Source organism: Miniopterus schreibersii (genome assembly GCF_964146895.1).
Source record: "Miniopterus schreibersii genome assembly, chromosome: 1".
Taxonomy (NCBI): Eukaryota; Metazoa; Chordata; class Mammalia; order Chiroptera; family Miniopteridae; genus Miniopterus; species Miniopterus schreibersii.
In genome coordinates, this window is record NC_138101.1 from 174,449,961 (window position 1) to 174,467,443 (window position 17,483).

General features: G+C 38.7%; 1 protein-coding gene across 6 annotated transcripts in view; it reads left to right on the top strand.

The window, feature by feature from the left end:
* SYNE2 (spectrin repeat containing nuclear envelope protein 2) overlaps window positions 1-17,483 on the top strand; it is a 276,194-nt gene that overhangs the window by 123,673 nt on the left and 135,038 nt on the right. For all 6 annotated transcript variants that reach the window (XM_081146179.1, XM_081146181.1, XM_081146184.1 and 3 more), the window contains 11 exons: window positions 565-666; window positions 1,627-1,827; window positions 2,184-2,355; window positions 2,916-3,028; window positions 4,101-4,303; window positions 4,647-4,766; window positions 4,866-5,154; window positions 6,778-6,929; window positions 7,864-8,173; window positions 9,960-10,124; window positions 12,507-12,848. In XM_081146179.1, coding sequence (XP_081002305.1) covers window positions 565-666; window positions 1,627-1,827; window positions 2,184-2,355; window positions 2,916-3,028; window positions 4,101-4,303; window positions 4,647-4,766; window positions 4,866-5,154; window positions 6,778-6,929; window positions 7,864-8,173; window positions 9,960-10,124; window positions 12,507-12,848 — 2,169 coding nt within the window. The remainder of the gene's footprint in view (window positions 1-564; window positions 667-1,626; window positions 1,828-2,183; window positions 2,356-2,915; window positions 3,029-4,100; window positions 4,304-4,646; window positions 4,767-4,865; window positions 5,155-6,777; window positions 6,930-7,863; window positions 8,174-9,959; window positions 10,125-12,506; window positions 12,849-17,483) is intronic.

A 17,483-nucleotide genomic window follows, 5' to 3' on the forward strand; every position in this document is an offset into this window, starting at 1 on the left:
GTTTATGGTATATAAAAGCTTAAGAACTCCTAGCAGAAGCCCCATCCAAATGCATAATTGTTCCCAGGTGGTTAGTGTAGGCCTCTGGATTTGGTAAACTTTTTCTAAAGGACCAAATAGTAATTATTTTAGACTTGTACATCATTTGATCAATCTTACAAATGCCCAACCCTGCTGTTGTAGCAGGAAAGCAGTAAGTCATCGACAATACATAAGTGCTTGCAAGTAGCTGGGTCCCAATAAACTTTATTTATAAAGTGCATGTTGACATTTATATGTACAGATCTATGAAATGTAATGACTTTAGGTAGGCCCTGCATGCTGGAATGGCCCAAGCCTGGTCCCTCTCTGTGGTCTTACACCTAGAATCCTTCACTCAGTTGTTATGTTTGCCTTCTCCGTGAAGGCACTTGGGTCTGTAACTCCTGGGACTCTGTCAAAAAACAAGTGATTAGGGGCAATTCAAAGGCTCTCTTGTTTTCGGTGTATTAACAATAGCAATCATGGGTACCAGAAAATAAGGTATACAATAAAAATGTTCATTATTAATATTATGTGTTTTAGGCAGAATTACAAGTCCATGAACAAAAACCTTCAGAATTTTCTAGAAGAGTGGCTAAAATACAGTTCCTGCTTCAAAGCAGTGAAATACCTCTTGAATTGCAGGTAAGGAATTTCTGTTTACGTCGCCATGAGAGTTCTTTAAAGTAGTATTCATAAACCAGAATGCGAATCTTAAACCTAAAATAAAGTTAGGGTCCTTATTTAATTCACCTTTGTTCAATTCCTGTATTAGTCTAACCAAATTTTTAATAGCGTAGTTTATTCTCTTTGGTCCACTTTTAGAATGAATGCTGTCGTTTTCTGCATTTTTTTATTCTTATTTCCCTTATTTCCCAGGCCTCTCGAGTGCAGGGAGAGATGCCACTGTGCGTCCCTGTGCAGAGCAAGGGTTTTCTCATGAGCTGTCATGGGCGTGGGAAGGACAATATCGCTCCAGCGACTCTAGGTTTCTAGGCGGAGAAGCAGGGAGATCGCCTCAACTGTGAAATCTGTTGTGCAGAGAGATTTGTTACAATTTTACGTAGATCAAAGTGCTCAGTGGCTGAAAGGGAATATTCATAGGGCTCAGCGTGAGTCAGACTTTCTGGGTGAGGTCCTGGTGCTACCACCTATTAGCCGTCTGACTGTGGGCAACCGACTTAAACTTCTTAAGCCTGTATTTTTGTACCTTAAGTGCTTACCATGATGCTGTGTACATAATAAACACTCGACAAATGCTGCCTATATAATTTTTACTATATGTTTTTATATGTTTTTGAAAGAGGGCTAAGAAATAATACCTTAATTGGTATGCCAGATAAGGCTGGTTTTAGGGGCAGGGTTCAAATTAGTCTCTCATAAAAAGTCAGAAGTTCAGTTCCAGTTTTCATATTAGTCTTTTCTCTGAAGGCACCCTGCGAATTGTCGTATCAGTGATGTAGAACGATGAAGAATTTTAAATAGAGAGGAATTCACTTCACATTGAAACGAAGCGGTCTCAACTCATTTTCTAGCAGCGTGGTTTGTCTTAAAATCTAGTTCAGTAAAATCTGTAACCGTACTTCATGTGTTTCATGATTTCAGGTCATGGAGTCCTCTATTTTGAACAAGATCGAACATGTAAAAATGCTTTTAACAGGAGAATCCAACTGCTCTGCACTCAGTGGAAACACGGCTGAGCTAAGGGAGGACCTCGACCAAGCCAAGACCCAGATCGGGATGACTGAGTCCCTCTTAAAAGCCCTGTGTCCATCTGACAGCTCGGAGATCTTTACGAAACTAGAGGTACTTCCCAGCTGCTGCTTTTCTGTGGCTCAGGTTTATTTTCACGCTTATTTCTGATGGTCTTGATCTCTCGAGGTTAATAAAAATAGTTAATAAAAAATGAAAGCCTGGGAGGGAAAATCTCAGAAAAACAATTTGTGTATATTTAGCAGTTTCACCTTTAACTTGCTCTGTGTACAGTAATTATTTGATGTTAAATTGCATTGCATTTATACGTTTACTGGCTAGGAGAAAGCAAATCCACCCAATGGAAAATCATCTATATTTTTACAAAAACATTGGAGCTCTAATATGCCTTGTGTAAATTGAGCCCATTTTAAGACTTAATGGTGGTTTGTTTGTTTTTATATTTTTAGGAGATACAGCAGCAAATTCTACAGCAAAAGCACAGTATGATATTACTTGAGAATCAAATAGGCTGTCTGACTCCTGAACTCTCTGAATTGAAAAAGCAATATGAAAGTGTCAGTGATTTATTTAATACCAAAAAAAGTGTTTTGCAGGACCACTTTTCTAAGTTACTGAATGGTGAGTGCAGTGCTTCTCCTCCTGTGTTTCTGAGAGTCTTGAAGTACGAACAAGGACTGTGGACACATAGGTTAATTTACGCTTCACTTAGAGGTGGTTGCAGATTATGTTTAAAGAAAAGGATTGACTGATTGACTAAGGATTTATTCAGATAAATCTTTTTTTGGGGGGGGAAGCACTCACTAATCTATGCATGTCATTAATAACATCGGTTTCTTTCAAGTGCCAAATGTTTATTTCACTAAAGAAAATCATCGCTGTGTGTGTGTCACTCGCTCGCTGTGGTGAGCCGAGCATGTGCCTGGGAGCAGGCTGCTCCTGCCGGTGTCTTTGGGTGTCCTGTATGCTTGGAAGGGGGTTTGGCGTAGAGAATACACGGCGATTACTTTCTAGGCTCTGTCAGCCCTCAGAATTGGGTTTCAACTTACTATCACTTTACACAATGATTGTGTCCATGGCATGGGAAGCAAGTTTGAACATCTCTCGCTTTAACTAGATATATGAAGTCTTCCTTGAATGAACACAGCTTTTTGTCGTGTGTCCGTCCCCCCCCCCCGCAGATCAGTGCAAGAACTTTAATGACTGGTTCAGCAACATTAAAATAAACCTTGAAGAGTGCTTTGAGTTATCAGAAACAAAAAAGAGTATGGAACAAAGGCTACAAAAACTTTCTGTAAGTTATATAAATTTCTATCAAAATTCATCAAAACTAAAATACTAGAGGCACAGAACTGTATTTAAGCAGATAGGATAATGATTGCTTTGACTTAGTCATTTGCCTACATAAAGATATTTCCAAATAACCTAACTTTCCCCAAATATTTTGAAACTGTGTTTACTGAGTCATGGTGCAAGTGATTGAAACAAGTTCTGTTTTCACACCTATTCTAAGATGCTGTTTATCTGTTTGCCGGTGAATTCAGTTATGCTGAAGTCATATTTGACAAAAAGTAAAACATTTATCTAACTTGGACTTTGATATTACTTTACTTTCCTGAAAGCGATCTCTTGATTTTTTAAGTCTTTCCAGGCATCTTTCTTTTAAAAATTGCAGTTGAACTTTAATACACTGCTGTCAGAGTGTAGTGGAGGGTGGCCTGAAATAAATGCAAAGTGCCTGTGTGTTTAAAATGTGTAGCACACCCTTCACTTGTCATCACTTCAGGCAGATTATCTAGTGCTTTAGTTTTGATACTGAGCCGTACTCTCAAGCTCATTGATGGCATTGAATGTTCTCAGATTAGTCGCTTTGATGATACCGTTCTTCATGGACAGAACCGCCTTTCTTCTATTTTGTTTCTTTTTTCTTTTTTAAAGTTACGACTTTCTCTTTTTTGCCTTTAACTTTGCCCATTGCGTGAGCCTCAGTAATTGATCCTCAAACTTTTTAACATAAGCATTGAAATAAAATTCTCATTTGGACAAAACTAAATAGAGGGGTCTGTTTAGTTTTACGTATTGATCACCAGGAAGGAACAAGTACTTAGGGGACGTTGAGTACAGCCAGGCAAGAAAAATGCGGCTTTTCCCGGCTTGACTCCTACTGACCTTCATGGTTGGCATCGCCTCATTTTGTCTGACACCATTTCCAGAAAGTCAGACGTATACGTCCATTGAAGTCAGTCGTATCCCCATAGGCCTTCTTTTGTATAGTCTGCTTACTGGCTTGGAAAGTGTCGTGAGGATGGCAGAGACCATACTTGGACTCGCCAGTAGGACATAATTGACTTTCTGTGTCTTTCCAGGATTTCTTGACTCTGGAAGGGAAAGGCAGTCAGATACAGCAGGTGGGAACTGTACTGAACCATGTGAAGAAGCATCTGCCCAAAGCGTGTGTTAAGGAGCTTAGCAGTTGGATTCTAAGTCAAGAAGCTGAATTAGAAAAAATGGAGTCCGCGTGCCAGGTGCGAGCGAAGGAGCTTGGGGACTACCTGCAGCAGCTTCTGAGGTAGGGGATAAAGGTGACGTCTCAACAACATGTTTTCTGGTGGTGTCTTTATCTGTACTCTGCCTGAGTACAGCCAGCATTGGAATACATAATACACACACATTTTACAAGTAAAATCCATACTTTCACATCTAAGTTTGGCTCTACCAAGATAGAATTATAGAGAATTCTTCAAATTATTTAATATGGCAAAGGTTTGTGGGAGAGTCCAAAAATGTTTTCTGTTTGTTTCTGTTCTTCCTGATACATTTTTGTGGCTCACTGATTCATAGAATCCCCCTGAAATACAGGCTATTACACCTGTTGCTTATTTTATATTCTAACATATGTAATGTTCTTTTAGACTCCAGGATGACCACAGAAACCTGAGTAAGTGGCTGACTAATCAAGAAGAGAAATGGAAAGAAATGGAAGAATCAGGAGAGAAAACAGAGTCATTTTGCCAAGCTCTAGCTAGAAAGAGGTATAACTGATCTTGTATAAAATACATTTCCTGGGAATATGGTTTCTTACGTAGTGTCGTGGCTCCTATAAACTTCCCCCTGATATTTCGAATTTACAGAGAACAATTTGAATCTGTGGCCCAGCTGAACAACTCTTTGAAGGAATGCGGGCTCACTGAAGAAGAATTAGCACTGGACTCGACACGTTTGATTGATAGATACCAGGCATTATTGAGACAAATACGTGAAGCTGAAGAAGAGGCTAAGTTACCTCCTGCCGAGGACCAGAGCTTTAATGATCTCGCACAAGGTGTAATTCACTGGATAACAGAGATTAAAGAGTCCCTTATGGTTTTGAATTCGTCTGAAGGCCAAATGCCACTTGAGGAAACAATCCAAAAAATAAAGGTATAACTCTGGAAACTAAATTTCAAGGGTCAGAGTGAACTTTAATTTTGAAAAGATTTAGAGGAAAATGACTAGGACTTATTTCTCAATGGAAAATAGAATCACTGGGGAATGTTTAAAGATAGTCAGATGATTGACCTTACAAAAGAGAAGGGCTGTGATGGATCTGAAATTATTTTAATACAGAGGGAAGAGAGAAAGTAAACCCTCTTTTTTGTGAGGGCAGTGCCCAGTGCATCGTCACTAGTGCAGAGGAATTGAAATAGAGACAGTGAGTTGGAGCTGCGCAGGTGGGAGTTTGCTGGGTATAGAAAGACACAGCAGGGCCCTGGCCAGTTTCACTCAGTGGTTAGAGCATCGGCTCACGGACCAAAGGGTTCTGGGTTTGATTCCGGCCAAGGGCATGTAACCTCAGTTGCAGTCTCGATCCCTGGCCCCAGGTCGGGGCTCATATGGGAGGCAGTCAGTCGATGTGTCTCTCTAACATCGATGTTTCTCTCTCTCTCTCCCCCTTCCAATCTCTCTGAAAAGCAATGGAAAAAATATCCTCTGGTGAGAATTAAAAAAAAAAGACACAGCAGAGGCATCAGCAATGTCCAGGGCAGGGCCGGAGAGGAACTCCTTCTGACTGGATCTTATGGCTCATAAAGATTATTAGATACGGAGTGGGTTGTGGAGAGCAAGGAAATCTCAATCTCCCTTCAGCTCACTTTTTATCTAAGGGAGATTCAATAAATGTTGCTAGTTTGAAGTGCAGGAGACAGAAGCACATGTGCTTAAAAGAAAGTTGGGAGAATTGAAATCATGCTAATCGAAGCGTTGTAGAGGAAGAAATGGTTAAGAATAGTGAGCCCGGCCGGGCGTGGCTCAGCGGTTGAGCATCGACCGAGGATCCAGGCGATCGGGGTTCGATTCCCGGTCAGGGCACATGCCCGGGTTGCGGGCTCGATCCCCAGTCAGGGGCCTGCAGGAGGCAGCCGATCAATGACTCTCTCATCATTGATGTTTCTGTCTCTCTCTCCCTCTCCTTTCCTCTCTCTGAAATCAATAAAGATATATATTTTTTAAAAAATTAAAAAAAAATAGTGAGCTAGAAGGGTTGGTGAGACTTAAGTAATCAGAATCTTTTGGGATTATATCCAAAAGGTTTTCCATTGAATGTGAGTCTGGAGTAGTTTTGAGAAAGGAAAAATTTGATAGTTCCAAGCAAAGGAGTGAAAGAGAAGTAGAGGGAATGGGAATTAATTATGCCAGGTGGAGAGACAGGAGTTGACAGGAGGGACACTGCATTTCCTGTGGAAGCCATAAGTCTCATCTTGGGTGTATAAAAATGTCTTGTTCAGGTTGTTACCCAAGCTCTCCATCTGTAAATAATGGAGTAGATAGGAAGTAGGAAATCAGGAATGCAGTCAGATCAACCTGACAAATGTTTATTGAGAACCAGTCCTGTTTAACCGGAAGGGAGATACCTTTGTCTTTGGGGCATATGTAAAAATAAAAGGGTAATTTTGAAATGTAATTTGCAGTTAGAATTTCAATATAATTTTTATAAATAAAAGATATCATATGTACTATCCTTAAGTAATATGAATGGGATTCTAAAACCTTTTTTATTTAATTCAGGAAATCATTTTACTAAAGCCTGAAGGGGATGCTAAAATACAGAGGCTCAGGGGTCAGGCTGCGAGCAGCAAGGCTCCCTTGGATTCAGAGACCGTTGCTGATATCGAGAACCAGTGGGTCAGCACACTCCATTTAGCCAACACGTATCTAAGGTAAAGGGCAGGCCTGCACCCTCCGTGGTTTGTCATTGCACACTGAAGCCATAACAAGTATGTTTTGTCTGCTTCCTGGATTGGGATATAGTATTTATTGGAGAGAAAGTCAGTAGGTCAGGGACACCCAAAATGTCAGAGCCCGAAACGAAGAGGAATCCTTCTCCGGTTCAGATATAAAGCACACTGTCATAGCTCTGTGGCACTGTTTACTCTGGCTGCTACATCAACCCATGAGGTTCTTGGCAACAAATGAACATTATCTGTCATTACACTTTTAACACTCCACTTCTGCACGGAAACTCCCTTCCCCCAGAAAACTTCTGTATCTGCATGGTATTACTGTAGAATAATTAATGCTTTTTAATGTGTATTCTAAGAGATTCTTACATGTGCAAGCATTGATAAATGTCTGAAATCAATGGACATAATTGTGGTGAAAACTCTTTAATTCATATCACAACTTAAATGATAATGTTTGATGGAAATGTGAATTTTATATTTTTCAATAGACAGTCAGATCAAAGCTAAATTCAAGATATAAAAAGAGTAAACTAGTTAGCTGGCCAATATACTGAATGCTTATTTGTTTTACTTATATGAAAAAGAAAAACATAGGATAATATAATTATATTTAAGGGTAATAAAAACTAATAGTTTGAAATCTAAATTATTAAATATTTGTTCTCAGGTCAAATTATGTAACAACAAAACAGTAATTTTTCAGTAATACTGCAAATCATTTTTGTCTTAATTTCTGGGCTAAACTTAGTGCTGTTTACAATGCTATAATGCCAAAAATGTCTGTAGGAATAATGTATATTAGGGTTATTTTAATACTTTCTTACTATAATGTATGTTGCATTACAATATGCAAAATGCCATTCCATTGGCTAAGTGTCATTTCCTTTGTAAAATATCTTTTAAAATGTAGCCATCAAGAAAAGCTTCTACTAGAAGGAGAGAAGTATTTGCAAAGCAAGGAGGGTCTGAGAGTAATGCTCACAGAACTGAAAAAGAAACAAGAAGTGGGCTTTGCTCTGCAGCCTGGTTTGCAGGAGAAGAAAGCTCAGTTAAAAATTTATAAGAAATTCCTCCAGAAGGCACAAGATTTGACATCCTTGCTAAAGGAGCTAAAATCTCAAGGAAATTACCTCTTAGAATGCACTAAAAATCCCAACTTCAGTGAAGAGCCTTGGCTGGAAATAAAGCATCTACACGAAAGTCTTCTTCAACAACTACAGGTAAAGTGGTCAAAACAAAAATTTAAATGACTGTTGTAATTGTATAAGGTTTGTATACAAAACCTTATTTTTTTGTTGTTCTTTTGGCAAACCAAAAGCTTTTCTTAAGGAAGAGAGAGAGCCTAGCCGGCATGGCTCAGTGGTTGAGCCTTGACCTATGAACCAGGAGGTCGCGGTTTGATTCCCACCTGAGCTCGATCCCCAGTAGGGGGCGAGCAGGAGTCAGCCAATCAGTGACTCTCTCACATCATTGAGGTTTCTATCTCTCCCTCTCTGTTCCTCTCCGTGAAATCAATAAAACATATAAAAAAAATTTTTTTTAAAAGAGAGAGAGAGAGAGAACATGGATTTGTTGTTCCACTTATTTATGCATTCATTGGTTGCTTCTTGTATGTGCCCTGCCTGGGGATGGAACCCGCAATCTTGGCATATCAGGATGGTGCTCTAACCAACTGAGCTACCAGGCCAGGGTTCCAAAGACTTTTAAAATTTAATTTATCACTTTTAGATAAAAATATTAACTCCTCAAGGATGAAGGAATCAAACCAGTCAGTTTTACTAGAAGAATCCCTCATGTGTCATTTGATGATGTTATTTCTCTTATTGAAGTTTCCCTCGTCAGGAATAGGAAGAGTTAAGTTTGGTTTTTTTAAAATATATTTTTCTTGATTTCAGAGAGGGGAACGGAGAGGGAGAGATAGAAATATCATTGATGAGAGAGCCATTGATTGGCTGCCTCCTGCACGCCCCCTACTGGGGATTGAGCCCGCAGCCCGGGCATGTGCCCTGACTGGGAATCGAACCGTGACCTCCTGGATGCTAGGTTGATGCTCAAGTGCTGAGCCACCGCCGGCCAGGCAAGAGTTAAGTTTTTTTAGGCATCTCTGTGAACATGATTGCGACAGTTATTTGTGTATCATCCACCTATCCACTGATGCATCTGTGCATCCATCTTTCCATCAATCCATCCATCATCTGTCATAATAACTTGTATTCCTTATTCTGTATAAACCTTCTTACCAGTGTCCCTCCCTTGTGTCTTTCTAAATGATCTGCACTGAAAGAGCTAAGATGTGAGATGCCAACTTGTCATGAGGGAGTGTATTCTCTTAAGACAGTTGTTTATAATTCTTTGCACATTGAAAGCCAACTTCAATGTAGGAATTATCTGGGTAAGAAATCCTGCTTACACAGATAGAAGGACTTGTCCAAGGGTGAAGATATACCCGCCTGGCTGTAAGTTGTTTAGTTTAATAGTTGCTATTTTTCTGATTAGGTGTGGTCACCTTATTTTTTTATTCCAGAAAGAGAACCTAACGATGATTTTGCTCTTGAGTTAGGATTGCTTTCTCCCAAAACACAATTTTGGAGTTTGAATTTAATGAAAGGAATTGGGGGTTAGGTTGATCTCATATAGTCTCATTTACAAGTGTGGGTACTTGGTTTTAGTAAGAAGGATAATTAAGGGAGCTGCTTTATTATGGATGTTTGTGATTTGATGATGTAATTTGTAGGCATTTCATTTTGTAAACATCTTCAGGAATAAAATGAAGGCAAAGAAGCATGGGGGAAAGTGGTTGCAATAAAGGTCATTTAGCAGGGAGAAGGAGGGTTTTACAGTGAAATATCTCAAACACTAAACTCTAAAAGAACTCTGGATGATTATGGCCATATTCCTGTTTTAAGATGATACCTCATAAAACAAGTATTTATGAACAATTTAATTATCTGAGTGAGAAAATTCAGAGAGAAATAATCCGTAGATTGTCAATGCTTTTATTTTTAGGATTCCGTGCAAAAATTGGAAGGTCATGTTCAAGAACACCACTCCTACCAGGTTTGCATTGCAGACCTGAATACCGAATTGGACACTATCTCCAAGGAATTTGTTAGTTTTTCTGACAAGCCTGTGGATCAAATAGGAGCTGAGGAAAAGCTGCAGGAACTGCAGGTATTAAACAATGTCTAGACATAATAGACATTTAAAAAACTCAATTTTAATGATAACTTTACTTATAATTTAAAATTTTAATTATAATTTTAAATTTAAATTATTTATACTTTTCAATTATAACTTTACTAATCAATATATTTGGTTTGAAATTCAAGTGCTGTTCAGTGACTATTAGGTAAAGTTCTGACCAGTCATTTTAAAAAAAGGAATGTTCTTTAGTGACCAAATCCATTTATAATTTCTATTATAAATGGACCCTGCACTAGGGCCCCTCGGGGATGATTCCACCCATGACCAGTCTGTAGCTTCTGGAGACCTTTGCCTCAGAGACAACACAGTGATTTCAGGACTGGCTAGTCCAAGGATGCATCTAGTACAAGACCCGGGGGGATGTTTCAATCTTGCATTCTTTATCATGGGTGGATAGGAGTTGTGTAATTTTTATTAATTTTTAGGCTCATGGACTATGTTAGAGCTCTCTCCCAGATGTAGGGCTTCCAAAATTCTCATGCTAAGTCCAACAACACCTAGCCTGGCAGCCCTTTACCCACATTCTCAGAACACATTCCTTGGATTCTTGCTGTTTGCACAGCCAACATAAACAGGCCCAATGGTGTCTTCTAGAAGAAAACGAAGCAAATCATTTCTCAGCTCCTCTTTTCATAATTCCTTGACTGGAGTTTCATGGGGTGAGTCTCAGGGCAGCCCTGCTGGCATGAGCTTGGGAATGTCTCATCTCTTCCTTTTAGGGACCTGGGAATCAAGCCAGACTTCTGCTCCAGAATGGTCTGCCATTCATAAGACAAGTGCCTCCCTTTTAGCAGTGATCATTTGAAAATGTTGAGGCTTCATCATGTCAAAGGCACTTTTTGGGTGCCATGAATACTGAGAAAAGTAAGACATAAGCCTCACCCTGAGCAGCTCAGGCTCCTGTTGAAAAATTAAAATATAGATTTTTGCTATACACTGAAGGAACCATAGAGGCCATCAAGTTCAGACCCCTCAATTTATACATAATACGCTGACTTGTAGCAAGGTGAGGGACTTACAAGGTCACCCAGGTTAAATGACAGAGTAGGGGCTACACCTCGAGACTTCTGATCCTATTCTGGTTACTGCTTTTTCTAATTCTCCACTAAACATCTCTACTTGTTGTCTCACAATTATTTGTAGTTCAGCACACCCCAAAATTAACTCATCTCCTTCCCTTTCTCCATCCCTGGGGGGCTCTCTTCCAATGAACCTGCTTTATCTATTATATTCTTTGACTCCATGAATATTTCCACCATCTCCTGAGGCTTTCAGGTCAGAAACCTGGATATCCTTTCCTGGACTTCCCCAGCTAGTCAGACATCACATTGCCCCTTCCATCTCTGGAATATCTCTACAATTTGTCCCTCCCCTGTTGCCCCCGTTATTGATGCCTTGGAATAGGCCCTCATCGCGCAGATCTCTGCATTAGGCTTCTGCTGGGCTCCCTGCCTGCATCCACCCTCTCCAGTGCACCTTCCTGTATCTGTATAAAATGCAGACCTGGAACTCCTTCTTGCAGTTTAAAATGTTTCAATGACCTGTGCACATTTGTTAGCGTAGATCTTTTCACAGTAACTTACAGTTGTCTGTTTACTTCTGTGTCTCTTTGACTGGATTGTAGGAACTTGAAGGGACTGGGTTTTACTCATCTCCATAATTTCAGAACCTACTCTAATACTTGCTGTTAGCTGAATGAATGCATGTTTTTTGTGTGGTCCATTACGATAATAAGTCCTCCAGCGTTCCCCTGGTAACTTGAAGGCTTATTCTATTTCAGCGGTGACATCAGTACCTGCTGTAGGATCTCAAATTACTTTTGAGTCTAGAGTTCTCAGGTTAGGCCCTTTCGTTCATATAGGAAATGGTGATTGAGCTCCCACTACATCTAAGATGCTGTACTAGAATGATGGATTTCAGTTTTACTCTCAGTTTTAAATATTAACACTAAATTCACATGGGCACACTCTAAATGATTTTATTTTTCCAATGTTTTGCAAATAATAGGCACTTATTATTTAGTGTTTTGATTATGTCAAAAGGCTGTATCCTGAACTCCATATATACTCAACAAATATGTATTGACTGCCCCCAATATTCCAGGAACTGTGTTGTGAAAATTTGTTACATCTTAGAAAATTTTAGTTACATATAAGATGTATTTAAGAATTTCATCTGGGATGCTACCTTGATTTAAATTTTACCCAAAGTTTCTTCTTTGTGATAAAAGTTAAATTTTTTATACTTCCCACTAGTGAAGCAGAATACGCTGTGATTGACAAAAGTCAGTTAACTCTTGTGACAATCGAACAGCGATTCTTCTTGTGACAATCTTTTCCCCACTCACAGGAACTGGAGAACAGACTACGTCTACAAGATGGCACGTTAGAGAAGATTTCAGGTTTAGCAAAATCCATCAAGCAAAATACATCTTCAGTGGGACAGAAGATTATTAAAGAGGACATAAAATCACTTAAGTGTAAACACAGAGATTTGGAAAACAGGCTTGAATCCGCTAAGCAGGAGATGGGAAGTTATCTCAACAGCGTTCTCAAAGCAGAGCGCTCCTCGGCAAAGAGAGAGAAGTTTCCTCTGCCAGGCAGAGAGGCGCAGGTCGCTTCTGACGCGCGGGAGGCCACTCGGGACTCGGCTGCGGTGGGAAAGTTGGAGGAAGGCTCGGAAATAAACAAGGTAAGTGGTCGTGATTGCATCTCTAAGCATCACGTCTGAGAATGAAGAGGTGCTGGGATTTGAAAAGAGGGTCGTGAATCAAGCCTTCTGATTTCATAATTAAACCCTGTGTGCTGGCTATTTATGTTGCCCACTTGTAATGAGAGCCCTTAGAAAAGTGTCCAAGATTTCAGTGGTGAAATATTACTGTTCAGTCTGTTCAAATGTCATTCATCAATTTAGGTGTATTATTCTCTCTGATATGTAATCAGATATAGTTTCTTGGGTCAAGAGCACAAAGGCAAATTAGAAAAGGCAAATGAAAAGAAGATGTGCTTTACCCATTTTCTTAGAAAAAAATCCAAGAGCCCTATTTTTTTTTTTTTGGTTGATTTTGTAATGAAATGAGAAACTGTTCGAAAGGCTGGATTCCTTTCTTTTTCTTCTTATGTTAACCCTATAGTGCAAATGTATTTTTAAATGTTGTCAGATCATTTGGTGTGAGAATAGCAACATTCAGGCTCCCAATTTTCCCCAGGGAGGAGACAGAAGAATGTTGTTTTGTTTTCATTCTAAACAACCAAATGGGTACATTTTCCTGTGGCTCTTAAAGTGCTTTCTCCTCGGTTAGAGATTAAAATGGAAAAGGCACAAAGAGCCATCTAGGAAACTGTATTTGAAAGGGCCTCCTGTTAGGCAGCATCTCACATCAGGGTCTAGTGGGACAATGGCAAAAGTGAGACATTCAGGTGTGATTCCCACCCGCAGGAATGAAGAGAACCTGCACCTCTGCTGTCTTCCTAGAACAGAAATGCACAGGGGGTTGGAGGGACCAGATAGGCTTTTCTAGAAGTGTGTAAAAACAAGGTAACACGCCAACGGAATGTCTCTCTGGCCACGAAAAAAGACAGAAATCCTGGTGTGAGATATTGCTAAGGAAATATGTGAGATCCTTGATGTTGTATCTGTAAAAGAAACTCTCTTAACAGAATTTAAACAGCAGTAGTTAAGTCAAAAAGGAAAAAATACCTGAGGACTTTCTCTCTGAATATAGGACATTGCTAAAGGGAGTTGTTTAATAACCTTAAAATTAACTTCTTAGACCCATTTTGGCTGTGAACCCCCCAAATTCAATAGAATATATTGAAACCTAAATAAAGGTCAAAATCCAATAATGATTTTTAGAAATTTTATTAAGCTTTTACTTAGTCTTGAATGACAAGTTATTGGTAACTTATGATACATCATTAGCATGATTTGTTTTCAGAGGAGATAGATGGAGGGACTTAAGTCTTTTTTTTCTCCTTTTTTATTGAATTTATTGGATGATATTGTTTTATAAAATTATATAGGTTTCAGGTGTACAATTCCACAACACATCATCTATATATTGCACTGTGTGTTCACCACCCCAAGTGAAATCTCCTTTCATCACCATTTATCCCCCCATACCATCTTCTCTCTCCACCACCCCCCTTTCCCTCTGGCAGTCACCATACTATTGTCTGTGTCTCTAAGTTTTTCGGTTTTTTTAAAATTTATCTTTATTGTTGAAAGTATTACAGAGGTCTCCTCCCCCCCCAGCATTGATCCCCTTCACCCCCCATCCACCCCACCCCTAGGCCTTCCCCATACCAATGTCTGTGTCCATGGGTTATGCATATAAGCGTATAAGTTCTTTGATTAATCCCCCCCCACTAAGTTTTTTGTTTGTTTGTTTGTTTTGCTTAATCCCTTTATCTTTTTCACCCAGCCCTGCAACCCCCCTCCATTCTGACCAGCTGTCTGTCTGTTCTCTATCTATGAGTCTGCTTCTATTTTGTTTGTTAGCATATTTTGTTCATTAGATTGCACATGTGAGTACATATGGTACTTGTCTTTCTCTGACTGGCTTATGTCACTTAGCGTAATGCTCTCCTGGTCCATCCATGCTGTTGCAAAGGCTAAGATTTCCTTTTTCTTTTTTTTTTAACGGCCGAGTAGTATTCCATTGTGTAAATGTACCACAGCTGTATTATCCACTGATGGGCACTTGGGCTGCTTCCAGATCTTGGTTGTTGTAAGCAATGCTGCTATGAACATAGGGGTGCAGATATTCTTTCGAATTATTGTTTCAGATTTCTTTGGATACATTCCCAGAAGTGGAATCACTGGGTCATAAGGCAGCTCCATTTTTAATTTTTTGAAGCAACTCCATACTGCTTTCCACATTGGCTGCCCCAGTCTGCATTCCCACCAGCAGTGCACGAGGGGTTTCTATCTTCCACATCCTCACCAACCGTTGTTGTTTGTTGTTTGTTGATTTGTTGATGGAGCCATTCTGACAGGTGTGAGGTGATACCTCATTGTGGTTTTAATGTGCATCTTTCTGGCGATTAGTGACAAACATCTTTTCATATGTCTATTGGCCATCTGTATGTTCTCCTTGGAGAAGTGTTTCTTCAGGTCCTTTGCCCATTTTTTAAATTGGATTGTTTTTTGGTGTTTTGTTCTATAAGTTCTTTATAAATTTTGGATATTAGCCTCTTATCAGATGTATCATTGGCGAATATGTTTTCCTGTTCAGTGGGTTGTCTTTTCATTTTGTTGATGGTTTTCTTTGCTGTGCAAAAACTTTTTAGTTTGATGTAGTCCCATTTGTTTATTTTTTCTTTTGTTTTCCTTGCCCAAAGTCATATATTAGAAAAAAATATTGCTATGAGAAATGTCTGAGACTTTAGTGTCTATGTTTTCTTCTAGGATTTTTATGGTTTTGACTCTAACAGTTAAGTCTTTAATCCATTTTGAGTTTGTTCTTGTGTATAGTGTAAGAAGGTGGTGTAGTTTGATTTTTTTACATCTATCTGTCCAGTTTTCCCAGTACCATTTATTGAATAGACTACATTTACCCCATTGTATATTTGTCTCCTTTGTCAAATATTAATTGACCATAAAGGTGTGGGTTTATTGCTGGGTTCTCCATTCTGTTCCATTGATCTATGTGTCTGTTTTTATGCCAGTACCATGTGCTATTTTGATTACTGTGGCCTTGTAGTATAGTTTGATATCAGGTAGCATGATTCCTGTAACTTTGTTCTTATTTCTTGAGATTGCTGTGGCCATTCCGGGTCTTTTGTGGTTCCATATACATTTTTGGAAAAGTCTTCAAATAATTTTCACAGGTCTGAATTACAGGAAGGTAGTTTTAATTCTTTAGGAACATTTTATTTTCTTACTCTTTTATATCATGTATCTTTTTTCTGAATATCTGCTTATTTTGTCTACTCTAAGTACTGGCTGTATTTATGTAATTTTATATAACATTAGACTATGTAAGATCAAAAGCAATTTTAACATTGAACCACAACTAGTAAAAGGAATCAAAATATGCATGGACAATGTAATACTAGTATAATGTGACATATATAAGACAACTTAAACAGGAATTTCTATGTAATGAATACATAAAGCACATTAACTGAAATATAAATCTAATAAAAAAACACTGTGACTGAGAAAATAAGCACCTAATTCTTTAAAAACATTTATTAAGACCTTTTTGCTAATCATTCTGCTAGAATATGGGAATACAGTTGTCACATTTTAAAATCTAATATTAAATAAATATCTAATTATTGTTTATTTCGTATGCTTTTTTTGGAATCTAGAGGGGCTTTTATGAGATTATTTAAAATCATCTCAAGAAGGAGTTTTAGGAAGTTTTAATTTTCTTTAATAAATTTCATTTGATCTTACAGTTTTGTTGAAAGTGATTGCACTTTTCAAAACTTGCCATTACAGCATGTTATATTTGAATCCATTGCCAAGAATTTCACTTTAAATGAAATGTAGGGGATATATTAGATCAAGACCTTGGCTGACTTTTTCTTTTTTTTAAATCATTTTTTTAAAAATATATTTTTATTGATTTCAGAGAGAGGAAAGGAGAGGGAGAGAGAGAGAGATAGAAACATCAATGATGAGAGAGTCATTGATTGAGCCTGCAACCCGGGCATGTGCCCTGACCGGGAATCAAGCCCTGATTGCCTGGATCCTAGGCCAACGCTCAACTACTGAGCTACACCCGGCCGAGCTGACTTTTTCTTTAATATAAAAATATTAAGACAGCCCTGCCCAATGTAGCTTAGTTGGTTGGAATGTCGTCCAGTACACTGAAGGGTTGCAGGTTCGATTTCCAGTCTGGGCACATACCTGTGTTGCAGGTTTGGCCCCCAGTTGGGGCACGTATGAGAGGCAACCGGTTGATGTTTCTCTCTCTCTCCTCTTTCCTCTCTCTAAAATCAATGAACATGTCTTCCCATGAGGATTGAAAAAAAAAAAAAGGCAAAGGCAGACTTTGAGGCACACAGTGTAGTCTGAACATTATGGGTGCTTATGAGGCAACATTATACTGGATATTTTTATAGGTGTTAATGGATAAAACTTTTTAAGTATGGAAAGGCAGAACTGTCTTCCATCTCTTCCTTCCTGTATAGTTATTGATAATTTATGATACTTCTTAAGATGATTTAAACATTTATTATTATTATTTTTATTCAAAAAGTTTGTATAGGTTAAGTTAAATAACAAAGTAAATGATAAAAAGTGAGGGCTTATTCATCTCTTAAGATTTTAGGTGTCCATTAAGTACAATGATAAAGAGGAAAAACAGGGAAA